Source organism: Stigmatopora argus, chromosome 8 (genome assembly GCF_051989625.1).
Source record: "Stigmatopora argus isolate UIUO_Sarg chromosome 8, RoL_Sarg_1.0, whole genome shotgun sequence".
Classification (NCBI taxonomy): domain Eukaryota; kingdom Metazoa; phylum Chordata; class Actinopteri; order Syngnathiformes; family Syngnathidae; genus Stigmatopora; species Stigmatopora argus.
In genome coordinates, this window is record NC_135394.1 from 13,863,928 (window position 1) to 13,890,472 (window position 26,545).

The window sequence follows — 26,545 nt, forward strand, 5'->3', positions numbered from 1 at the left end:
AGCCTTACTATACCATGTCGTTTTTAAAAGAAAAAATCCTTACTATACAATGTCGTTTCTTGAGAAAAAAAGCCTTACTATACTATGTCGTTTTTTGAGAAAAAAAAGCCTTACTATTTATGTCGTGTTTTGAGGAAAAAAAGCCCTACTATACTATGTCGTTTTTGGAGAAAAAAGCCTTACTATACTATGTCGTTTTTTTTTAGAAAAAAAGCGTTACTATACTATGTCGTTTTTTGAGAAAAAAAAGCCTTACTATACTATGTCGTTTTTTGAGGAAAAAAAGCCTCACTATACTATGTCGTGTTTTTAGAAAAAAGCCTTACTATACTATGTCGTTTTTTGAGAAAAAAAAGCCTTACTATACTATGTCGTTTTTTTAGAAAAAAAAGCCTTATTACTATGTGGGTTTTTGAGAACAAAAAGCCTTACTATACTATGTCGTTTTTTAAAGAAAAAAAGCCTTACTATACTATGTCGTTTTTTGAGAAAAAAAAGCCATACTATACTATGTCGTGTTTTGGGAAAAAAGCCTTACTATACCATGTCGTTTTTGGAGAAAAAAAGCCTTACTCTCCTGTCGTTTTTTGAGGAAAAAAAAGCCTTACTGTACAGTCTTTTCGGGATTAAAAATGCCCAATTTTAAGCAAAGACTTAAACAACAAGAAACGCAGACCAGACTGCCATTGAAGTTCACTTTTATTGAGATCGTGTGTGTTAGCAACCATCTCTCCGCCAATAAATAAAGTGCACTTTTAGCTGACAGCCAATCAGACCCCGCTTGTGGCGTCATGTCCACGTCACAGTCTTAAACAATGCGATCACTCTTTCTTGATCAATCGCGTTACAAGAAACTTTTGTTACCGGTTGAGGAGGAAAAACAGCACTCAATTAGACGCCTATTTTAAAAAAATAATGTCATAGTTTATCCCTAAACTAAACCACAAGTACAAGTTTACACACGAGGAGGTCAACATCAGTTTGGCACAAAGTGGAAAAACCAAGAGATGTTGAAATGCTGTTTTACGGCAAAAAATAATCAATGTTAGGAAAATTATCCACAAAAATGTTCACACAAAAAATTGCGTTCAATGGCCAAAAAAAACCACTCGAATCCTGCTAGTGTCTTGGTTAGTGCTACGCTCGTAGAAATAAATAAATTCAATAAATAATCCAATCTACGGCACACGTAAAAGTGTAGTGTCATCCAACTCCGTACTTTGCCGGCCAAAATGATATGTAAATATGACTTTAAAACCTTTAAAAAATGCATAGGAATGTCAACTTTTGACAGTACTTGGTTTGGAATAAAGTGCGGTCAGATGCAGGTGAAGTCCGTTAAAAAGGAAGTTCGGCGGGGATTGGCACACGTGGGGGCGTGGTCTTGGTGAGGTGGAGGCGGAGTCACTCTCTGGACTGGTAGAAGAGGATGTATCCCGACTCGGAGTTCTTGGAGATGTCTGAGGTGAGTCCGTAAAACTCCTCGATGGCGTGGGCGTCGATTTTCTAGGAGAGAAGACGGCCATTGAGCGAAACACGGCGAGCGGACAAAGACGCGCGGGGGTGACGCACCTCCACGATGTCGTCGTCGAACAGCAGCCAGAAACCGTGACTCTTCACGATGGTGATGTAATGCCCTCGGTTTGGACCGCTGAGTAAATACACACAAAAAGATAAGTTTCCTGCCATTACTTCAAAAAAATGCACTTAACATGTCCAAGTTTTGTTTTGCTCAAATATAGGTGCTACTCATAATGTCCTAGTTGGGCTTACGGCATACTACCTTGACAACGTCTGATCTTGGGAGGTAAGCAGGGTCGGGCCTGGTTAGTACTTGGATGGGAGACTACCAGGGAATACCAGGTGCTGTAAGAACTTATGTTAGCAAGGATATTAGCTCAGTAGTAAGTGCATCAGCCTCGCAGCTTCACAGCTCTGGCGAATCTGGGTAAAAAATCTTGGTCGGTTCTGTGTGGAGTTTGCCCTATGATCGGCTGGCCACTGATACATGGTCGTTTTTTAGGGGGGAAAAGCCTTACTATAAATGGTCTTTTTTTAAAATAAAAACGCCTTACTATACTATGTCGTTTAAAAAAAAAAAACTTACTATACATGGTCTTTTTTAAGGAAAAAAAAAAAACGCCTTGCTATAATATTTCGTTTTTTAAGGAAAAAGCCTTACTATACATGGTCGTTGTTTTTTAAGAAAAAATCTTTAGTATACATTATCGTTTAAAAAAAAAAAAGATGATCGGCTGGCCACTGATTCTGGTATGCCGAGGCCAGGATTTGAACCCACGGACGCCAGAGTTGTGAGGCTGCGAGGCTGACGCACTAACTACTGAGCTAATTCCCCTTGTTAACATAAGAGCTTACTGCACCTGGTATTCCCAGGTGGTCTCCCATCCAAGTACTAACCAGACCCAACCCTGCTTACCTTCCAAGATCAGACGTGATCAGGTGTTTCCAGGGTAATATGCCATAAGCCCAACTAGCACATGAGATCTGCTATGAAACCAATTAGCAAGATTCTTCCATTACCTGCCACAGTGGACCACCACCGCCACCAGGTCGTACATGCGGTCCAGGTTGACGGCGTCTCCGGAAGTGTTGAAGAGGCGGAGCTCCAGGGGGAAGACCACGCGATAGGACAGCTTGGTGTAGCGATGCAGCTGCTCCATGTACTTGAAGCGCTTCAGGTGCAGGGCCAGGATCATGGGAAGCTTTTTGACGCACATCCTGCGGGCAAACGCACGCCATTGGACCTCAATGGAGGACGAGCGGCTCGCGGCTATCGGCACGGAAAAGATTGGAACGCCGACTGACCGTTTCTGCGCTTCCTGCTTGCTGCAGCACATCTCGCAGTAGTACTTGTACTCGCTGCACAGCGTCTCCGTGTTGCTGAAGTCCCTGCGGAGACAAGCGGCGGTCCGTCATTCCATCCGGCCTACTTTCCAATATCGGGGAAGAAAAGCTACCTGAGACAATGCGTGATGGAAGTGTTCTGCTCCACGTCCACCGAGAGGTCGAGGAAGTCCTCGTCTTTGCTGCTGATCTACCAAAACATGTCAAGTTGAGCTTGAATAAAGAAAAAAACTTTAAACCTTTAGACCAGGGGTGTTAAACTCGGGTTGGTTCGCGGGCCGCGTTAACCTCAACTCGATTGCATGTAAGCCGGACCATTTTAGATATAATATTTAGATTATTTTTTATAAATGGGTTGAAATCCCTGAATATTCAGTTTTTTATAGATCTAAAACAATGTTTATTTTAGCTTTTTTTTTTTTTAAATATTTTTTTTTAGATTTTACAAAATGATTTTTGAACTAAAAAAATGATTAAAAAAATTACAATTATTGATTTAAGAGGGGGAAAATGAGGAAATGTAATATACATCTATACTCTTCATTGTAATTTGATCCTAAAACAGAAAGTCGGCACTCTTGATTTACTTTCCCGGGCCACACAAAATGATGCGGCGGGCCAGATTTGGCCCCCGGGCCGCCACTTTGACACATGTGCTTTAGACTGTAACTAGCATATTACTTGGCCTGAATATGGACTGCCCTCACAGCAAAACTGAATTTGACACCCAAGACGAAATTCAAATTCGATCGCCGTTTTTACCGTCTCGCAGTTGAGGCATCGCGTCTCGTTGGTCAGCGTGCCTTGGAAGATGTCGTGCACCCACGTGGGCTCCGTCTTATTCTCCTCGGCCTCGGCGTGGGCGCCGTTGTTCTTCAGCCGCCCGTTCTGTTTCTCCTGCTTCTTCTCCTCCTGCAGGATGTCCGCCACCGTGTTCAGCAGGTAGTTGAGGAACTCGTGGGCGTCCTGCTGCATGTAGTTGTCAAACAGGTCTGCGGTGACGCCAAGAGCGCCGCCCGTGTTATTAGCGAGGAACTTTCCTTCCCCCGACGATGCCGCCAAACGTCCTCTCACCGTTCTCCTTGCGCAGGCGCGAGATGAACTTCTTGGGCGGGATGACGCCCACCTTCTTCTTCTGCGTAGCGATGGAATGGAAGAGGTCGGCCAGGCACGTGAGCAGGTTTTCCTTCTTCTTCTGCTGGGCCTTGTAGGACAGCACGTTCTCGCGGAAGGGCCGGCAGAAGTAGAGCGCCTGCAACACCGAGTTGCAGTAGCACGTGTTGCCGAACTTAGGGGAAGAAGAAAAAATGTGTTAGTTATGTTAAGGGAGAGCCAAAATGGCGTCTGAGTCAGTTATTAGGAAGTCCGTTATCATTTATTTTACATATTCAGTGCATTCCAGCTCATAAATGATGTCCGAAAGTGACAAATTAAATTATGTTTCTGCTCTATTTTGCAGTTTAGGAACCCGTCTAGTCCATATTTACTATTTTAGATGTCTAGACCTCATATTTTTGGATGCTAGTTGAGTAGCTCGTGTTTAAAGAGGGAAAAATTGTCATTTTTCAGCCCCCCAATAAAGCTATCCCATATTAAAGTCATAGAGGAGGGTTATTAGCAAAACCATTTTTCTGTTGTGCAGCTCAAAATGAGGTTGCAGACAAATGACATACAAATATTTGTTTCCTGTCAATAAACTTGAATACAAAATATCTCTTGATTGTGATTTTCTTGACTTTTACGATCTCTTTGTTCTGCAAAGTTTGTTTCACTAGAGTAAATATATAGTATAAAATGTGCTATGTAGAAGTTTTAGAAATTAGAAATTTTAAGTAAAAAAGCCTTATTATACTATGTCGTTTTTAAGAAAAAAAGCCTTACTATACTATGTCGTTTTTTAAGAAAAAAAGCCTTACTATACTATGTCGTTTTTTAAATGAAAAAAAGCCTTACTATACAATGTTGTTTTTTTAATGAAAAAAAGCCTTACTATACTGTCATTTTTAATGAAAAAAAGCCTTACTATACTATGTCGTTTTTTAAGAGAAAAAAAGCCTTACTATATACTATGTCGTTTTTTAAGAGAAAAAAAGCCTTACTATACTATGTAGTTTTTTAAATGAAAAAAAGCCTTACTATACAATGTTGTTTTTTTAATGAAAAAAAGCCTTACTATACTGTCATTTTTAATGAAAAAAAGCCTTACTATACTATGTCGTTTTTTAAGAGAAAAAAAGCCTTACTATACTATGTCGTTTTTTAAGAGAAAAAAAGCCTTACTATACTATGTCGTTTTTTAAGAGAAAAAAAGCCTTATTATACTATGTTGTTTTTTAAGAGAAAAAAAGCCTTACTATACTATGTAGTTTTTTAAATGAAAAAAAGCCTTACTATACAATGTTGTTTTTTTAATGAAAAAAAGCCTTACTATACTGTCATTTTTAATGAAAAAAAGCCTTACTATACTATGTCGTTTTTTAAGAGAAAAAAAGCCTTACTATACTATGTCGTTTTTTAAGAGAAAAAAAGCCTTACTATACTATGTCGTTTTTTAAGAGAAAAAAAGCCTTATTATACTATGTTGTTTTTTAAGAGAAAAAAAGCCTTACTATACTATGTCGTTTAAGGAAAAAAAAGCCTTACTATACTATGTCGTTTTTTAAGAAAAAAAGCCTTACTATACTATGTCGTTTTTAAGAGAAAAAAAGCCTTACTATACTATGTCGTTTAAGGGAAAAAAAGCCTTACTATACTATGTCGTTTTTTAAGAAAAAAAAAGCCTTACTATACTGTGTCGTTTTTTAAGAAAAAAGCCTTACTATACTATGTCGTTTTTAAGAATAAAAGCCTTACTCTACTATGTCGTTTTTTAAGAAAAAAAAAGCCATACTATACTATGTCGTTTTTTAATGAAAAAGCCTTACTATACTATGTCTTTTTTATGAAAAAAAGCCTTACTATACTATGTCATTTTTTATGAAAAAAATGCCTTACTATACTATGTCATTTTTTAAGAAAAAAGCCTTACTATACTATGTCGTTTTTTAAGAAAAAAAAGTCTTACTAGACTATGTCATTTTTTTTTTAGAAAAAAGCCTTACTATACTATGTCGTTTTTTTAAGAAAAAAAGCCTTACTATACTCTGTCATTTTTTTAAGAAAAAAAGCCTTACTATACTATGTCGTTTAAGGGAAAAAAAGCCTTACTATACTATGTCGTTTTTTAAGAAAAAAAAGCCTTACTATACTATGTCGTTTTTTAAGAGAAAAAAAGCCTTACTATACTATGTCGTTTAAGGGAAAAAAAGCCTTACTATACTATGTCGTTTTTTAAGAAAAAAAAAGCCTTACTATACTGTGTCGTTTAAGGAAAAAAAAGCCTTACTATACTATGTCGTTTTTTAAGAAAAAAAGCCTTACTATACTATGTCGTTTTTAAGAGAAAAAAAGCCTTACTATACTATGTCGTTTAAGGGAAAAAAAGCCTTACTATACCATGTCGTTTTTTAAGAAAAAAAAAGCCTTACTATACTGTGTCGTTTTTTAAGAAAAAAGCCTTACTATACTATGTCGTTTTTAAGAATAAAAGCCTTACTCTACTATGTCGTTTTTTAAGAAAAAAAAAGCCATACTATACTATGTCGTTTTTTAATGAAAAAGCCTTACTATACTATGTCTTTTTTATGAAAAAAAGCCTTACTATACTATGTCATTTTTTATGAAAAAAATGCCTTACTATACTATGTCATTTTTTAAGAAAAAAGCCTTACTATACTATGTCGTTTTTTAAGAAAAAAAAGTCTTACTAGACTATGTCATTTTTTTTTTGAAAAAAGCCTTACTATACTATGTCGTTTTTTAAGAAAAAAAGCCTTACTATACTATGTCGTTTAAGGGAAAAAAAGCCTTACTATACTATGTCGTTTTTTAAGAAAAAAAAGCCTTACTATACTGTGTCGTTTTTTAAGAAAAAAACCTTACTATACTATGTCGTTTTTAAGAATAAAAGCCTTACTCTACTATGTCGTTTTTTATGAAAAAAAAGCCTTACTATACCATGTCATTTTTTATGAAAAAAAATGCCTTACTATACTATGTCATTTTTTAAGAAAAAAGCCTTACTATACTATGTCGTTTTTTAAGAAAAAAAAGTCTTACTAGACTATGTCATTTTTTTTTTTTAGAAAAAAGCCTTACTATACTATGTCGTTTTTTAAGAAAAAAAGCCTTACTATACTCTGTCATTTTTTTAAGAAAAAAAGCCTTACTATACTATGTCGTTTAAGGGAAAAAAAGCCTTACTATACTATGTCGTTTTTTAAGAAAAAAAAGCCTTACTATACTATGTCGTTTTTTAAGAGAAAAAAAGCCTTACTATACTATGTCGTTTTTTAAGAGAAAAAAAGCCTTATTATACTATGTTGTTTTTTAAGAGAAAAAAAGCCTTACTATACTATGTCGTTTAAGGAAAAAAAAGCCTTACTATACTATGTCGTTTTTTAAGAAAAAAAGCCTTACTATACTATGTCGTTTTTAAGAGAAAAAAAGCCTTACTATACTATGTCGTTTAAGGGAAAAAAAGCCTTACTATACTATGTCGTTTTTTAAGAAAAAAAAGCCTTACTATACTGTGTCGTTTTTTAAGAAAAAAGCCTTACTATACTATGTCGTTTTTAAGAATAAAAGCCTTACTCTACTATGTCGTTTTTTAAGAAAAAAAAAGCCATACTATACTATGTCGTTTTTTAATGAAAAAGCCTTACTATACTATGTCTTTTTTATGAAAAAAAGCCTTACTATCCTATGTCATTTTTTATGAAAAAAATGCCTTACTATACTATGTCATTTTTTAAGAAAAAAGCCTTACTATACTATGTCGTTTTTTAAGAAAAAAAAGTCTTACTAGACTATGTCATTTTTTTTTTTTAGAAAAAAGCCTTACTATACTATGTCGTTTTTTAAGAAAAAAAGCCTTACTATACTATGTCGTTTTTTAAGAGAAAAAAAGCCTTATTATACTATGTTGTTTTTTAAGAGAAAAAAAGCCTTACTATACTATGTCGTTTAAGGAAAAAAAAGCCTTACTATACTATGTCGTTTTTTAAGAAAAAAAGCCTTACTATACTATGTCGTTTTTAAGAGAAAAAAAGCCTTACTATACTATGTCGTTTTTTAAGAAAAAAAAAGCCTTACTATACTGTGTCGTTTTTTAAGAAAAAAGCCTTACTATACTATGTCGTTTTTAAGAATAAAAGCCTTACTCTACTATGTCGTTTTTTAAGAAAAAAAAAGCCATACTATACTATGTCGTTTTTTAATGAAAAAGCCTTACTATACTATGTCTTTTTTATGAAAAAAAGCCTTACTATACTATGTCATTTTTTATGAAAAAAATGCCTTACTATACTATGTCATTTTTTAAGAAAAAAGCCTTACTATACTATGTCGTTTTTTAAGAAAAAAAAGTCTTACTAGACTATGTCATTTTTTTTTTGAAAAAAGCCTTACTATACTATGTCGTTTTTTAAGAAAAAAAGCCTTACTATACTATGTCGTTTAAGGGAAAAAAAGCCTTACTATACTATGTCGTTTTTTAAGAAAAAAAAGCCTTACTATACTGTGTCGTTTTTTAAGAAAAAAACCTTACTATACTATGTCGTTTTTAAGAATAAAAGCCTTACTCTACTATGTCGTTTTTTATGAAAAAAAAGCCTTACTATACCATGTCATTTTTTATGAAAAAAAATGCCTTACTATACTATGTCATTTTTTAAGAAAAAAGCCTTACTATACTATGTCGTTTTTTAAGAAAAAAAAGCCTTACTATACTATGTCTTTTTCTAAGAAAAAAAGCCTTACTATACTGTGTCGTTTTTTAAGAAAAAAAGCCTTACTATACTCTGTCATTTTTTTAAGAAAAAAAGCCTTACTATACTATGTCGTTTAAGGGAAAAAAAGCCTTACTATACTATGTCGTTTTTTAAGAAAAAAAAGCCTTACTATACTATGTCGTTTTTTAAGAGAAAAAAAGCCTTACTATACTATGTCGTTTTTTAAGAGAAAAAAAGCCTTATTATACTATGTTGTTTTTTAAGAGAAAAAAAGCCTTACTATACTATGTCGTTTAAGGAAAAAAAAGCCTTACTATACTATGTCGTTTTTTAAGAAAAAAAGCCTTACTATACTATGTCGTTTTTAAGAGAAAAAAAGCCTTACTATACTATGTTGTTTAAGGGAAAAAAAGCCTTACTATACTATGTCGTTTTTTAAGAAAAAAAAGCCTTACTATACTGTGTCGTTTTTTAAGAAAAAAGCCTTACTATACTATGTCGTTTTTAAGAATAAAAGCCTTACTCTACTATGTCGTTTTTTAAGAAAAAAAAAGCCATACTATACTATGTCGTTTTTTAATGAAAAAGCCTTACTATACTATGTCTTTTTTATGAAAAAAAGCCTTACTATACTATGTCATTTTTTATGAAAAAAATGCCTTACTATACTATGTCATTTTTTAAGAAAAAAGCCTTACTATACTATGTCGTTTTTTAAGAAAAAAAAGTCTTACTAGACTATGTCATTTTTTTTTTTTGAAAAAAGCCTTACTATACTATGTCGTTTTTTAAGAAAAAAAAGCCTTACTATACTCTGTCATTTTTTTAAGAAAAAAAGCCTTACTATACTATGTCGTTTAAGGGAAAAAAAGCCTTACTATACTATGTCGTTTTTTAAGAAAAAAAAGCCTTACTATACTGTGTCGTTTTTTAAGAAAAAAACCTTACTATACTATGTCGTTTTTAAGAATAAAAGCCTTACTCTACTATGTCGTTTTTTAAGAAAAAAAAGCCATACTATACTATGTCGTTTTTTAATGAAAAAGCCTTACTATACTATGTCTTTTTTATGAAAAAAAAGCCTTACTATACCATGTCATTTTTTATGAAAAAAAATGCCTTACTATACTATGTCATTTTTTAAGAAAAAAGCCTTACTATACTATGTCGTTTTTTAAGAAAAAAAAGCCTTACTATACTATGTCTTTTTCTAAGAAAAAAAGCCTTACTATACTCTGTCATTTTTTAAGAAAAAAAGCCTTACTATACTCTGTCATTTTTTAAGAAAAAAAAGCCTTACTATACTATGTCGTTTTTTAAGGAAAAAAAAAGCCTTACTATACTATGTCGTTTTTTTATGAAAAAAAAGCCTGTACCATACTATGTTTTTGTTGTGCAGCTCAAAATGAGGTTGCAGACAAATGACATACAAATATTTGTTTACTGTCAATAAACTTGAATACAAAATATCTCTTAATTGTGATTTTCTTGACTTTTACGCTCTCTTTGTTCTGCAAAGTTTGCTTCATGGGAGTAGTACTATATAGGTATTATCGGCTTTATTATTATTTTGTAGCCCTCCCTCACAACTACAGGCATTAAATCCGTTTCAATTGTAAGGACTGACATTGAGTTTCGCTGCCATTGACGTCCAATCCAATGTGACTTTTATCCTCAGTGATCTCCCAGTTCAAACTAGTATTTTTTTAGGCGACTTTTAAACGCTGAGACAGATTAACTGCATTTATATTCTTTTGATTGAGGAGAAAATGGCCCGTATTTGTGTTTGCGATACTCACGTTGACCAAGCCAAAGTAGTGTTCATTGATGGGGAACTGCTCAGGGCCGATGTCCTTCTCCAGAGCGGAGGCATTGGTGCCCTGCAAAAAGACCAGAAGCAAGGAATAAATAAATAAATAAAACAGAAAGATTAGCCACGGTTGCAGTCTTTCCCACAGAGTGCCGTTGGTCACGTACGCCAAAGCGGATCGACTCCAAATGGTCTGGGTGTGTCTTACAGATGATTGCCGGGTCTCGAGCGCTTATCTCTGGCCCAGAGCTCAAAGCGAGCTTTGTGGAGAGGACGCCGAATGGCGCTTTGAGACGGCGAGCCGGGAAAAGTGGTGGCGGCGACGTTAGCGCATTTTTGATCAATTGTTGTCTCAGAAATCATTGTTCGCATTTCGTTTGACAGCAAAAATGTTAAATAGCCGCAGTCAAACAGGAGAACAAAGGACAACAATAATAGAAACCATTTATCATCAAATATTTTACATTGTGACAGGGAAAATAATTTATGTTAAATTAACTTCATACATTATCAAGTGCTCAGTGAAAAATTAAGGCAAGTCCTCGGGTGCCGTATTGATCAAAACTACTGTAACAAAAACAGTATTAAAATGTTAAAAAAAAAAAAAGAAATGTACATTTTTGTAGGGTTCCCAGGTGACCTGACTCGAAAGAATTTGCAAATATCTAACAAAATTATACAAATCCAGAACAACCACTAAACCAGACATTAACAATATTGATTGATGTATAATAAATCAGATATATAACTAAATGATAACCCCAAAAATAAGTGTTGGCCTTTTTTTAACAATTTGAACAAAATGTTCCATATAAAGCAATGTGACCACTATAAGTTTTCAACCGGCAAACATACAAAAAAAACTTTAATTTGGTCAAATTCTGTCTTTCTGTCACCCTCAAAATGGTACGGTCCATCGGTATTACGTCATGACACACAGTGACAGGATGGTGTTTGAGTGGCCGCTACGTCCCTGAACGCATCGCGCCCTGAACGCATCGCGCCCTGAACGCATCACGCCCACGCAGATGACCGATTTCTATGGCTCTTTGGCGTAAACTCGAACACAATCACAACAATCCATGTCCACAAATCAAACAATTAAGGACATCCACGCATCTATGTCACGCCATGTTAAAATGGAGCTCAGCTAGCCACGCATCTTCCTCATTGACTCTACCCGTCTTTGGACAGCCCTTAACCGGGTCATCACAGAGGCCACTTCGGTCAACACCGCAGACAAGAAAGCACTTAGTACTTACCATATTACAAATGGAGGCGATGTTTCTGACAGTCATTTAGTTCACAGTGTACCCCCGGCCGCCATTTTCAGGAAAGAAACATGACTTTGACGGCAAACAAGTGGAATGGGAAGGCCACACACGACGAGGAAGCCCCGGGGCGGCGTCGTGACCCACAGCCGCGGCACCATACGGGCAGCGAGGACCCCGAGAGACTCAGCAACAAAGCTTCTTCATCCTCAAAAGATATAAAATTATAACATCGTGGGACCGAGTTACGTACGAGGCAGCTTGTTAGCAAACAAACCGGAAAAAGGCTTCCGTGGTGACGCCATGTAACCCCGCCCACCTGCTGATAAGGTGATTGGTTCAGGCGTTTGAAAATGAAAGACAGATGAGTTCAGCCAATCAGAGAGCGACACTATCAAAGATGGCTGACCCATAACCAATCATTGCCGTCTAAAAGTGATGACGGTAAAGTTAATGAATTACGAACGTAAAAATAACTTAAAACAATTTCCAAAGATTCAATAAAAAAATATTTTTCTTTTAGTGAGGCTTAAACCATTTGTTTTTCTTCTTAAAATACTTCTTAAATACATTTGCACAAAAATCAGCCCTTTTTAAAATATATTATTTTATTGGATTAGATTAGATAATTTTATTCATCCCGTATTATTATATTATTTATTTTATACAACAGAGCAACTTTTGTGTTGAAAGCAAGTTAATTAAAATAAAGATTCTTGTTCAAATTTCTACAAGATTAATTGTTCCATTACATTTCATAGTGTTAGGAGTTTGTCTTTTGCCTTAGTTCACGACAGAAAAACAAAAAATATTTTTAAAATCATATTTTAGATACATGCCATTTATATTTTTCCATTGTTTAAAAATTTAAGCCAAATATCTTCTCCATTATCTCACTGTACTTTGCGTAGAGGGTTGAATTTGCAAAATATTGTCAACAAAATTGTTGTGGAACCCACCAAATCAGAAAAAAAAAAATCTCACATCTGCTTCTACCTTTGTCCTACTTGAATATTTTGAACATTAATTTCCCGCAAGCGTCAGGATGCATTATTCATCCTCTCTGAAGGCATGATGCAGCCTCGGGCTGAGTTCAAAAAGGTGCAGTGTTTTCTCAGTAGGGGTTCTCCCACCCTCAGGCCTTTTTGTTTGTGCTTCCACAACAATCCCTCTCAATTATCTCCTCGGCATTTAAATATGAAGCCCCCTTAAAAAGAAAGGAAAACAACAAATAATTAGGATGAAAGCCACTTCAAAAGGGAAAGGAGCGCGAGGGAGGGGGACGCGTTTGGTATGCTTTTAGTTTTGCTTACGGTATGTCAGCCTGTGATTGACCAGGAAACAATTGCGCCTCGCGACCTTGCACTCATTTGTTTTGCTATTTTTGTCTTTGCGTGGACAGACTGTATTCATTGTCTGAGTCACATCTTCAATCATTTCAGACTGTGGGATAAAAAAATAATAATCTCAGAACCGCTTATCCTCATAAGGGTCGCGGGGGGTGCTGGAGCCTATCCCAGCTCAGTATCGTGTGCGGTCGATTGGTCGCCGGTCTTTTGGTCGCGGTCTTTTGGTTGCGGTCTTTTGGTCGCGGTCTTTTGGGCGCCCGGACCGCGACAACGGGCGACCAAAAGCCCGACGACCAAAAGCCCGACGACCAAAAGACCGGCGACCAAAAGACCGGCGACAAAACAAGGTAAAACAACACGGTCTACGCATCAATAAAAGCCAACAATGGCCATGAGCAGTTTCACTGAGCGACGTGTGAGTGTATAAGAGTTTGTATGTACATGCGTTGTCCCTTTAAGAAGCTATGTCAGTCAGGGTCTTAACAAGTTTTCCAACAAAAATCAATAAAAGTCCGGGAAATTTGGAGCTTTTCTTTAGCCTAATAATTACTAGGGCATTAAGTATGACTAAATAGTAATTCGCAGTTTGTATTTAGGGAATTTGAGCAACGATTTAAATGGTAATTATCAATAACCTTCCGGGCGACCAATCGACCGTGTACCGCTCAGTATAGGCACCAGGCAGCAGGGTAACCCTCAATCGGTGGCCAGCCAATCGCAGACCAAAATGACCAATCACGCATACCTAGGGGAAATTTAGAGCCTACCATGCACATTTTTGAAATGTGGGAAGAAACTAGAGTACCCAGACAAAACCCACACAATGTTTTCTCATTTTTAAGTGTATTTTTTCCATTTAATTTTCTATACTTGGTATTTTCTTAATCAATACTTCTATTTTTTTTAACTTGTGTTTTCCTCCAATGTTTAGGAATATTTCTTAACTCTTTGGCTGCCGGAGGACGATCATACGGCACATGATTGGACGCCCAGGACCATCCCCTGGCTGTGAAACCGTTCAAAACAAACTCAGGCGTCAAGGAGTTCAACGCTAACAGACCCCTAAATATCATCTCCAATCCTTTTCGGGCTGCGCAGTAGCCGATGTTTTGCTGTGGGCGCCTTGGAATTTTGTTTCCACAACAATTTCCTGCCAGGTAGATGAAGCATAGTACCCAGGCAGGATGTTTTCACTTTTACCAACCCATGCATGCGTCCACGTATAATTCAAGCGCATGTTTCCGGTAAGAGCGAAAACACAACATTTTTTTGGACATTTTTTTTCTCTAGGTAAAATGAGTTTGATCGAAAAGTTAAGCAAGCGCCAGGTCTAAAAAAAAAAACTCCTAAGTGGAGTCATTTTTCAGTTGCAAAATGCAAACAAAGGATAGAAGAGCGGTAATTATTATTCACATCGACACAAAGCCTGGCTTGACTCTTGTATTGGGCACAGAGTGTTCTAAACCGTCTCGTGGACTCAAGTGGACATGCCTAATGTGGAGTTTTCATGACACAAATGAAACAAAACCCATGCACAAGTGGGAACTTCAGTGCAAATTTGAAGCTAAACGGTAGGAATGAGTTTGTCTTTTGACTTTATTTCCTATTTAATTGTTATTTTGTTTTCTGGTGACGCAGCAATTTGTTTCTTAACTTGGATATTTCTTACGTACAGGCTTATTTTACATTGAATCAGCATAATTTGTTCTGCAATCTTTAATACTAGCCACTGTCGACCCTTTTAATAATGATAAAGTTTACCAATTTTGAATGAAAGATGCGAGAAACACAAAAATGAGAGAAAATGATAAGCAAATGATTTGAATATGAATAACAAACCTGGAAAAACATCTCCAATTCGTCAAGGTACGTAAGGAGGAAGCTAACGTTAGCGCACAAAAAATGACTTAGCATTAAATAGAACTGCCAATATCAGTCATGTATGGAAAACAGGGCCGACTTCTTAATAGCTTTCGCACTAGTAATTTTAAATAAAGCTTTAACCAAACTCCCCCCCCCCAATAAAGACCGTCAATGGGAGGTTTGTCAAGCAGAACGCAACGCTACCGTGACAATTTCAAAATAAAATAACAGATACAGAAACTGCAATGACAGTTTGGGGGATTTCAGAACTCGGATCATGTTTTCATATCCTAGAACAATAATTTGCATATGAAAGGGTTTCGTAACCTGACAATTTCGTAAGTGTAAAAACGACAATAAAATCGATAAATAACCTCAAATGGGGGTTCATTGATAAATGACGATAATTAATCATGGTAGCCCCATAACTCTGAGATTGCCATTCTCCACAATAGACGTCCAACCCATTTAAATGTGGGACGACTGGCAGCATCCGTGACACTAAAAGAGCATTATTCACTGCGGCAGCCATTTATTTTGACGCTCCGCTCCCTCTTCAGTTTGTTTTTCCAACCAAATATACCAACACGATACCCAGAAAGCTATTTGACCCACTTTTCAGTCCCCGTGGAAAGCACATTAATGCAACACGATGCCCTCCAAATACGCCGTGAAATGCCCAGATGCCATTAAATGCATCACCACATGCTACCACACCGCATCAGAAATCTGCATTTCCCATCGAAACGAATGATCCCACAAAACACGTTACTGTGACGTCTTTAGTGTGTGAAAAACCGACGTGTCTCAAGGAAAACCAGACGGCGGCTTTGCCAAACATTCATTTTCTTCTTATTTTCCCACCAAATGTGCTTCAAGCAGTCGTTTTCAAAAAGTATCTGCGTCTGTCTTTCGCCGGCGCCAATTCACACGTACGCCTTGTACGTTTGTACGGCGTGTACTCCCACGTACGCCAGCCTGGGGGGCTCTTAGAACCCTTGCTGTGGTGGCAGTCTTCTTAATGGACCCCTGTGACAAGTGTCTATAGAAAAATAGCGTTAACAAGGTTTAAGTTTTGAATTAAGAGCCTAAAAACGGATTAAATGCATGGACTGACATTTCCGATAAACCCTTTGTAGGACACTTAATCAAATTCACCAAAAACAAAAAAAGGGAATAATTGGAGGGCCTAAGCAAAGTTAATTTCTATTTTAATTCATTTTAGACTCAGCAGGAAATGTTCTTTAATACGGCAAAAATTAATAGGAAGTGACCCCATGAACAGGAAGTGATTGAGTAATGTTCCAAAATAAATAGGAAGTGACCCCATGAACAGGAAGTGATTGAATAATGTTCCAAAATAAATAGGAAGTGAGACAGTATCAATCAGACATGACCTAGAAATGACCCAGATCAACAGAATGTGATGCAGAAATCGAAAGGAAGTGACCTCATCAACAGGAAGTGGCCTGAAGTGTCTCAAAATCAACAGGAAGTGACCTCATGAACAGGAAGAGATTGAATAATGTCCCAAAATGAATTGGAAGTGAGCCAGTATCAATCGGACTTGAACCAAATGAACAGGATGTGATACAGAAGTCGAAAGGAAATGACACGTTGGCGATAGGAAGTGGCATTACGTGCTCCAAAATCAACAGGAAGTGACCCCATGAACAGGAAGCGATTGAGAAATGTCACAAAATGAATAGGAAGTGAGTCAGTATCAATCAAACTTGACCCAGATCAACAGGAAGTGATGCAGAGTTCAAAAGGATGCGACATGTTATCAACAGGAAGTGGCCTTAAGTGCGCCAAAATCAACAGGAAGTGACCCCATGAACAGGAAGTGATTGAGAAATGTCGCAAAAAGAATAGGAAGTGAGTCAGTATCAATCAAACTTGACCCAGATCAACAGGAAGTGATGCAGAGTTCAAAAGGATGTGACATGTTATCAACAGGAAGTGCCCCCAAATCAACAGGAAGTTACCCAATTTTAACAGAAAGTGATATAAAAGATTAACGACAAATTGGCATTTAAAGATTATTTTTCAGTGTCTTTCACGCTTATAGATTCATGGATAGGCTCCAGCACCCCCTATAACCCTGGATGAATTGATTTTTTTATCCATTTCTTTGCGTTTGGTGCAATGTGACTGCTATCGACCACAATAAATGGTCATTTATGTTAGGTGTTAACATATTACCAGCTACTGAGACACGTGGGTAAGATTGAGTATTGTTTTGGCTCCCAAAGGGCACGATTGGAAGCAGACACCCTGACAGCTGGCCACATACCGGCGGCACGTTGGCGACCGAGCGGGGTCTGGAGGGCCGGCGCCAGGAGGGCACCCGCACATGCCAAATAATGGCAGGCCACGTTCATCATGCCAGTCCAGTTGAGCATCTGGCAACCCGAAAAGGAGCCGGACAAATCTCATCTCATTTTCGGAACTGCTTTATCCTCACTAGGGTCGCGGGGGGTGCTGGAGCCTATCCCAGCTGACTCCGGCTGAATCGGTGGCCAGACAAACAACCAATCACTCGTTGCTGGGGGCAATTTAGAGTGTCCAATCAGCCTACCGGGCATGTTTTTGGAAATGTGGGAGGAAACCGGAGTACCCGGAGGAAACCCACGCAGGCCCGGGGAGAACATGCAAACTCCACACAGGTGCCAAAAAAAATCAATGGCAAATTCAAATGGATTGGACGTCGAATGTCAATTTCGTGTGCGGTCGATTGGTCACCGGTCTTTTGGTTGCCGGTCTTTTGGTCGCGGTCTTTTGGTCGCGGTCTTTTGGTCGCCCCGACCGCGACAACGGGCGACCAAAAGACCGGCGACAAAACAAGGTAAAACAACACGGTCTACGCATCAATAAAAGCCAACAATGGCCATTTTTCTAAATAGCTTATGAAAAAAGTTATGAGGTGTATGATAGCATTGTATTTTTTAGTACCGCTTTAAGTACCACAGTTGATCAACAATAGTTAAAACCAGTTAACCTTTTCGTGGCAAATTCGCTTTCTTAGAAAATTAAATATTTTTCAAAATATGTAGCATTTTTGGCAATTGAATGCCTGTGTGTGTGAGGGGGGTAGTACTGTTGATTTTAATAACTGGTTCCATCTCGATGGAAATTGCCAAAGAGCCGATGTGTGAGTGTATAAGAGTTTGTATGTACATGCGTTGTCCCTTTAAGAAGCTACGTCCGTCAGGGTCTTAACAAGTTCTCCAACAAAATACAATAAAAGTCTGGCAAATTTGGAGCTTTTCTTTAGCCTAATAATTAATAGGGCATTAAGTATGACAAAATAGTCATTCGCTGTTTGTATTTAGGGAATTTGAGCAACGATTTAAATGGTAATTATCAATAACCTTCCAGGCGACCAAAAGACCGGCGACCAAAAGATCGGCGACCAAAAGACCGGCGACCAATCGACCGTGTACCATCAATTTGACGTGAATAAAAAGATCTAGAGAAGAATTGTAAAGAGAGCTCCCACCAAGGCACCTGAAGGTGTTAATAGCCATCAAGGTTGTTGATAGAGGTGTGTTCACAGGTGTCTAATCCGCCTATTCTTCACATACTGCTTAGTCATGGGCTTGAACTCATCCGTCATCGCGTTCGAACCCGAACAAAAACGACCGAAGATGACGTCGCGTCAAAACAAACATGCTACCGATGACTTTTGAAAGCGAAAACATGGCGTCACACGATGCGTCATTCAGGTCGTGGGATTTACGACTTTTTGGGGGGGTCCCAAATCAAATGTGGTTGCCTAACTCAAACAATAGCATCATTTTACACGTTTTTGGATCATTTCAAATTGTGTACGCCATAACAACTTTTGTAGAGGGGAAAGATGTAAAAAATGAATTAAAAGCATGTTTTTTGGTGAAACTGTTCTCGTCTTCCCCATTTTGGCTCTAATCCGGATTGTCTCGATCACTAGTAGCAGACAAAAACGTCGTCGTCGATTGCTAATATTTTCATGCTTTAAGCATAATATGTCAGCCCTTTTCAATATATAAATATAGCGTGTCGGCAAGCAATGTACCCAGACAGTCAGTATCATACAGCTACATCTACAAAATCTTAAATTTAGTGCACCCCGTCCATTTTGGGGAAAATTTTTGACTTTTAAGTGCACCCTATGTGAGTAAATATGTGCCGCGTTGCATTTGTGCGTTTTTTTTTATTATTATCGCTTAATAAGGGGAATTGCAATCATTAATAAGGGAAGCAATTGGCTGAGGTTGCCAGGTATGCATTTTCAGCATGGCAGGTTTGACTGCGTGAGAAAGAAAACAACAAGGGGTCGCAAAATAATCTCGCAGTTTAAAGTCTTAAACAACGCCACCGAACGTACGTGTCACATGCGGCGAAAACCCTCGTCTTCTGTTATTGCTGCAACGCTAAGTGCTTTTAATCTGGCGGGGTGTGCATAAACACACACACACACAGGGGATAATAGTTTGTCCGGGCACGTGCACGACGGAGCCCAATTATCCAGCGCCGTGCCAGAGATCAGCTTGCGGAATGTAAACAGGCGGCGCGACATGAATGGAGATTGAATCTGGATTGAGATATTTTTCAAGTTTCCTCACAACTTTGACTCGCGGCTTAAGGCTGAGAATTCCTTAGGTGGGAGGAGACCCTCTGTGTGTGTGTATTTGGAAGTGTGTGTGTGTGTGTTTGGAAATGTGTGCTAAAAGTACGACACTATTATTTAAGTTGAGGTGACATTTTGTGTCAAATGTTGTATTGGATAAGAATTTAAAATCTCTACCTACTGGACGCTAACTAAGGACCATTATTTCTACCAACTAAGAGTGCCCGCATTAATCGATAATTATCGATCTAATTGACTATTAAATGAATCAATAACTATTTTGATCGTTGGTTATTCCATTTGCTTTAAAAATGTTCCAAATACGTCTTTTTTTGTCTCTTGAAACCAAAGTGTCTAAAGTATTTGACATTTGTATTTAAATTGCATTTTTAAATTAAAAAAAGGGCAAAAACAACCAAAAAACAAATGCATCTGATTTTGTTTTGCGGGAAAAACAAAAAAAGTCTTTATTTTATGTGTTTATTTTTTTAATTACTGTATTTCTGTACTGTAAGTCACACTTTAAAAAAACTGCTCCCTAAAAGGGAAACATTTATATATATATATATATATATATATATATATATATATATATATATACATATATATATATATATATATATATATATATATATATATATAAATCCCTTTTATTGTGAATTATTTGCTGTGACATATATTTGGAAAAATACGATTAAAATGAAAAAAGGTCAAAAATATTAATTTCCCTTTTTTTAAAATAGATTTTTAATCATTTTTGAAGAGAACAGTATTACTTTGTTCCATTTTTTAATTATTTTTCTGTTTGGATGAAAGATTAATATCTACCAAAAAATACGAAAGAAGAAACAAGTCAAAGCACATGATTTCCCTTCGCAGCCCAAACAAAATGAAACCATGGCCCAGATCTGGCCCCCGCTCCCTGAGTTTGACACCTTGTCCTCAATACACAGCCCGAAAAAAAATCCCTAAGAATTTAAAAGTCTCCCGTAAATTTACCGTGAATATAAACACCCACAAACGTTCCTATAATTTGCCACTGCACCAGAAAAAAAATCCTTTCTCCTCAACTAACCAAATATCTTTACATTGCAACCACGACCCTGCGTGCATTTACACCTATTGTCATTCAAAACCTCCCGAGGCCCACCCCTCTCATCCCCCCGTCCTCCCGCCGACCATTACCCCAAAGACTCATGCAAATAGCGGAACACGTCCGCGCTTTGCATTTCAATACGAAAGCCAAACGGCGTTTTGTGCGCCCTTGCGTGTGCCGACAGGCCGCCGACTTTTCCACGCATGGCTCGTTGTCGATGCTAATCCGGGCGACGACCGCCCATCATCTCCATTTTTCACCCGTCCAATTACACAGTAGACCAACAAAACTATGCGACTAATGTACGCGGGGGATACGTGGATCTCCAAACAATGGGCCCGATAAGCATCTATGGTACCCCCGGGCTCGGCGAAGTGGGGCGACGGCGCCCCGAGGCCGGGATGCCTTAGGAAGTTCCTCACGTGTGTGTCAACAAGGACATCCTTCTGTGAACCCCCCGCCCCCCTATTTAAAAAGCCCCCCCTATTTGGGGGGGTTCACCTGCCTGCCAGCGCCCCTAATTATCTCTACATTCCATTTGCAATGAATACCCCCAATGATCCTTGACAATTGCCCTCAATTCAGTTAAATAGCCCCCCCACCCCCTTACTAACAATCCTTTATGGTCACATCAGTGTGAGTGACCTTCTAATTCCAGTTAAGATCCATTCCGGAATGTTCACCCACTTTCGATGTCAAACAAGTGGTTTTTCTGTCACTGGCTTCAGATTAGATTGAAATGTTGTATTATTTGGACTCAATGACGACCTTTGTGTAGAATTTGAACTTTGATGGTTTTGATTTTTAAGGGACTTTAGTAGTTTTCTAAAGGGGAATAGGGTTTTTGTGCCTGTCTGATCTGCAACTATAGGAATTAATTTAATACGTTTTATTATTTTTTTCTGTGAGTAGTCGAAACTATTTCCCAAATTTGAGGGTTCACTTTCCTTTTCGTTGTTCTGTTTAAGTTTCTGTGTGATTTTTTTATTGAAATTTAAAAAACGTATACAATTGCTAGTGTGTTTTTCAGTGTAATTTTTTTTTTAAAGTCACATGAGTGGTATAGCTGTCCAATCCATTTTGAATGAATGGCAAAGACAAATGGATTGGACGTCTTGTATTGAGTGATGAGCATCTACGTTCAAATTAAGCGAATTGGACATCTAGCGTTGACAATGAGTTCATTTTGCGTCACTTGCATGTCATTTCGAGGTACTAGCAGGATTTTGGATCATTTTCTATTGAATTTCAGGCTGTTATTGGACGTTTTTGACGACCCCAATTTGACCGCAGGGGACGAAAGAATGAACATGACATTGGAATTATTTTGACATTATGACATAAGAAATTATGCAAAGTACAGTTCAGTTAGCCCTCGACTATCGCGGTTAATGTAGACCAGACATGGCCGCGATAATCGAACAATCGCAAAGTAGGGTCCCCCCTATTATAGATTTGTTTTGTGGCTTCTGCTTACGAGTTTCAGCGTGGATTTTCAATTTTTTATGAACTTGGAAAAAAAAACATTTCATAATTAATAGCGGAAAAAATCGCAAAGTAGTGAATTTGCGATAAACGAGGGATTACTGTAATGCCCGCACTCACACAACTCACAAAATTCAGCTTTTACGGCACCCGTGTCAGATAAAATAACATTTTAGCATTTCATTCTGCATGCACAGCACAACCCCACGGGCCAGATCGGACACCATAGCAGGCCGCTTCCGGCCCGCTGGCCCTATGTTTGACACCTCTAGAATGGATACCTACTGAGTAAATGAGTAAACAGATTTTACAGGTGACTCTACTTATTAAATATGCACCGAGGGGGATTATAGCGAAGTAAAATGGTGAATACAACTTTGTAATCAACAATATAATAGTTAATTGTTATAATGAATGCATTTGGAAGGGTTTAATCTCTTGCAAAATGGAGGTTTGAGCCAGCTGTCATCGGCGCTCTTATCGGAATGACATACCGGAGCGTAATAAGCGACGGGGTGGCTCGCAAACAAGGTCGGGGAATAAATGCGGGAAAGGCGGACGACCACGGCAGGGGGAGTTGGACACGTACACGTCAAATCATGTTTACGTGTTGAAGGCTGTCAATCAAATCTAAAAAATTGCCCAATAGCCCTAGCCTCATGCAAATGTATTCCCTCGTTACATGGAGAACAATATGTCATTTACATAAGCTGCAATTGAATAGCAAGTCTGTATTGAATGCAAAAAATCAGAAGCTAAAAAGCCTCAGCCAATAGGAAAGTAGTAACTGTGTCAAGCATCTAACAACACTAATTTCATTACAGGCAAATTCTGTAAAAATACAGTAGCAATAATTTTTCTAACATTCTTGGGAACAAATAAGTATATTTCTTAATATGACACATTAGTAGAGCAAAACCTCAAAATTTTTGAAGAAAATTCAAGTGACTATGACACCATTTCAAAATAAAATACTATCACCACATTGCCCCACCCTTTAGTCATCACATTTCCTCCCCCCTCCGTACTTAAGATTGCAGTTCTAACAAAAATTGTATGCAAATACACGGCGATTATATCGCCATTAATCGCCTAAGTGGAGCAGCCCTAACATGTCTAGACAGGAACCCAAACTGCAACACAACACTGGAGAAATGAGCAGAATGAGTGACAACTGCAGCTCCCAACTGATCATTATTTACTCTTAATGTAAATTTAGGCGCTTACGTGAAGGAACAGATGTTATTTTGTTCGTGAAATGCCAAAATTAAGCTGGTTTGTGTCAGGAAACCTGCTTAACTGACACCTGTTGAATCGGGAAGAAGGCTTTGCTGTCCACATGTGGGCGGGGCCAAAACGCACACGGGGTCTCGGCCGTCAGCCAATCAGAAGAAGGCACAGTAGCCTGCCTTGTTAAATAGCGCCGGCACTGCTGAGAAAGCTCACTCCACTTTGAGACTTATTCCTTGTTTTAAAGCGGATTAATCATAAAAACAGGCGATATCCCACTACTCAAAGGCGCTTTAAAAAAACAATCGCACGGATAATTTTGTCAACAGGAAAAAAAGACATCTTTAACGGAATCGAAATGCGTTTAATCCACAATATGACGACCATCGCGGAGTGCCCAGCTGCGGACTACTCGCCAGCAAACCGGGCTATTAAAATCGTGGTTATTGGAGCAGGCGGAGTGGGCAAAACAGGTAGGTTTGAAAAAAACTTAAGTTGAAATTGAATGATTTTTTGTGGGGCTTGTGCGGTGGATTTAACGGACTGTTGTGTTTTGTTTTAAAGCACTCGTCGTTCGCTTTTTGACGAGAAGATTCATTGGAGACTACGAGAGGAATGCTGGTGAGTTCACATTAACTCGGAGATTTGGGCTTTTGTACTTTTGATCTTTTTATGTTTAACTCTTTGCAAGGGTATTATTTGTAAAAACAAATTAAACCAAAATGTTTACGTGCAAATTCATGATAAAACGTATTAATATCAAATAAATGAATGTATTTTTCTAGAATTCTGTACTAAAGTGTTGCATTCAATTGCATGGCAAGGTTTTTGCATTCAAAATGTATTCGAATCTACCTTAATACAAAAATGGAAGGCTATTTTCAATGTACAATGTAGGCAGAAAAGTTCACTAAAAGTCTAAATAATGCTCAAATTAAAATGGTGTGATTTTTTGTGTGTGCAGGCAACCTGTATTCCAGAGAAGTCCAAGTGGATGGTGAGCAGGTCAGCCTCCAAGTTCAAGACACGCCTGGTGTAGAGGTAAGAGCCCCACCCACTTCTTCTATAACAAAGGGATGACTTTTTTACATTTGGGGAGAAGCATTACAAAACTCATTGCGTTAGAATAGATCAAAAGATGGCTGTCAAATTTGCAGTTAATGGCAATCAAAGACAATGAGTCATCCCAGTTGAAATGGGTTTGACGTCCATCAATGTCAATGGCAGTGAATGCGTTAATAAAGGCCTAATAGGAGAACGTTTTCATGGAACAGCAATACTTAATGGTAATATATAAGTTTGTGGACTCAATTATGGCCTGTAAAAAAACAAATGTGAAAGAAATAACAAGGTAAAGTACTTTTTTAGCACGCTGTCAAAATCGGAACCACACTTTCTGGGCTGTTGGCCCAACATTGCGTTGATGAATCAGGAAAATAACTTAGTCAAACAATGTGTCAATTTTAGGACCAACGTTTTATTGAGACCGGTATTATTAAACTCAACATCAAAATGGACTTGGACCACTTTAGTTTTTTGGCGGCACAAATGGTGTTAGGATTCAATTGTTAATCTGATGGTGAAAAAATAAACAGATTGGGAAACTAAATATATCCAAAGGCTAACTCCATTTAAAAAATAAAAACAAAAATTGAGCAATAGAAGTCAACATGAGCAGCATAAAAAAAATCACATCTGCTAAATTATTTTTAAAAATATAATTTATGATTTGTTTTTAATGGGCCCTGATGAATTTGAGTGTGTTTTAAGAGAGAATTAAAAAGAGAAAACATAAAATGAGGCAAATACCAAAAGTATAGCTGGGCGATATGACAAAAAATCACAATAAAAAAAAATTTGGTCTCGATAATTATCACAATAAATATCACATCTTTTGTGTCAAATTGGAAACTTCAAACTTCTGTGAATAAGTAAATAAATTACTTTCCTCCTTCAAATATGAAAGTAACTGCTACCTTACTTTATAAGAAAATTAAAAAAAATCACAATAATTATTATCGCTTTATTGCCCAGCTTTAGCGAAAATATTTACAAAATATGATAAGAAGCAAAACAGCCACATTCATTTTAGCCGAGAGCCGCATGCGGCTCGAGAGCTGCGTGTCGCCACCTCTGCACTAAGAAGTCGATAGTGGGCTAACTTTCAACGTAAATATATTCCAAGATGACACCATTCGTTATGTGCATTAAATCCAACTCACCTGGATGTTTTTATTTCCAGATAAGCGACAACGGCGCCGTCCTTCCCGACCACGTGTCGTGCTTCCTGCAGTGGGCCGACGCCGTGGTGCTGGTGTACTCGGTCACGGACCGGCGCAGCTTCGACCTAGTGCCGCAGTTGCACCAAAGACTGGCACAGTGTAGCAATGGCGGTGGACCCCCAGTGGTGCTGCTAGCCAACAAGACGGACCTCCTCCACATGCGTTGCGTGGATCCCCAACAAGGCCCTCTACTGGCCGGGACGCTGGGTTGCGCTTTCTACGAAGTGTCGGCCAGCGAGGGCTATAGTCAAGTGCACGGCGCTTTCCACCGGCTGTGCTGCCAGCTCGCCAAGCAGCGGCCGGCAACGCCGCCCGCCGCCGAGAAACGCCGGCCCAGGTCGCCCAACATGCAGGACCTGAAGAGACGCTTCAAGCAGGCGCTCTCGGCCAAAGTCCGGATCGTCACGTCCGTGTGAGGCCGCCGTCTCTCCACGGCGGGTTTTTTTTGTTTACCCGAGAAGACTCTTCTCGAGCGACGTTCCAAGCGAAGGGCGGCGAAGAAAGCGACCGAGGGGCTTCGGTCCGTTTGCCTATGCGAAGACGGACGTTCTCCCCGGGCCGCTCCGCCAACGCAAACAACACGAAGCAGGACACAAGATGGCGGGCGCCACGTTGAACCGGCGGCGGTGTTGTTGTTCTCACTGATGCACTTTAGGGTCCGAAGGGGCTCTTCGTTTTCTTCTTGTTGTTGGTGGCGGTATTTATTTGTTGACAGTTCACGGTTTGTGTACACAATAAAAGGATCAATCTGATTTGGGCTTTTTGGCTTTTTTGAAACACTGGTCAGACATCCAAAGTGGGTTAAAAAATTGCAATAAAGCATCACATATTTTTGAAGAAATTCGGCCCTC

At 38.2% G+C, this 26,545-nt stretch overlaps 2 protein-coding genes and 1 pseudogene across 2 annotated transcripts; 1 reads left to right on the forward strand and 2 right to left on the reverse strand.

Moving 5' to 3' along the window:
* Positions 1 to 686: 686 nt before the first annotated feature.
* On the reverse strand, positions 687 to 12,293 carry usp46 (ubiquitin specific peptidase 46). Its single transcript, XM_077607806.1, has 9 exons — positions 11,769 to 12,293; positions 10,496 to 10,576; positions 3,940 to 4,153; positions 3,628 to 3,857; positions 2,979 to 3,055; positions 2,827 to 2,910; positions 2,542 to 2,739; positions 1,573 to 1,651; positions 687 to 1,506 (listed from the first exon to the last, which is right to left on the reverse strand). The coding sequence occupies exons 1-9, from the start codon at positions 11,802 to 11,804 to the stop codon at positions 1,405 to 1,407; spliced, it is 1,101 nt and encodes a 366-aa protein (XP_077463932.1). The 5' UTR covers positions 11,805 to 12,293; the 3' UTR covers positions 687 to 1,404.
* LOC144080778 (5S ribosomal RNA) lies at positions 2,370 to 2,487 on the reverse strand (annotated as a pseudogene).
* An 11,286-nt stretch (positions 12,294 to 23,579) lies between the features above and the next one.
* rasl11b (RAS-like, family 11, member B) lies at positions 23,580 to 26,446 on the forward strand. Its single transcript, XM_077607943.1, has 4 exons — positions 23,580 to 23,885; positions 23,977 to 24,033; positions 24,377 to 24,453; positions 25,655 to 26,446. Exons 1-4 carry the CDS (start codon positions 23,771 to 23,773, stop codon positions 26,108 to 26,110), a joined length of 705 nt encoding a protein of 234 aa, XP_077464069.1. The 5' UTR covers positions 23,580 to 23,770; the 3' UTR covers positions 26,111 to 26,446.
* The last annotated feature ends 99 nt before the right edge of the window (positions 26,447 to 26,545 follow it).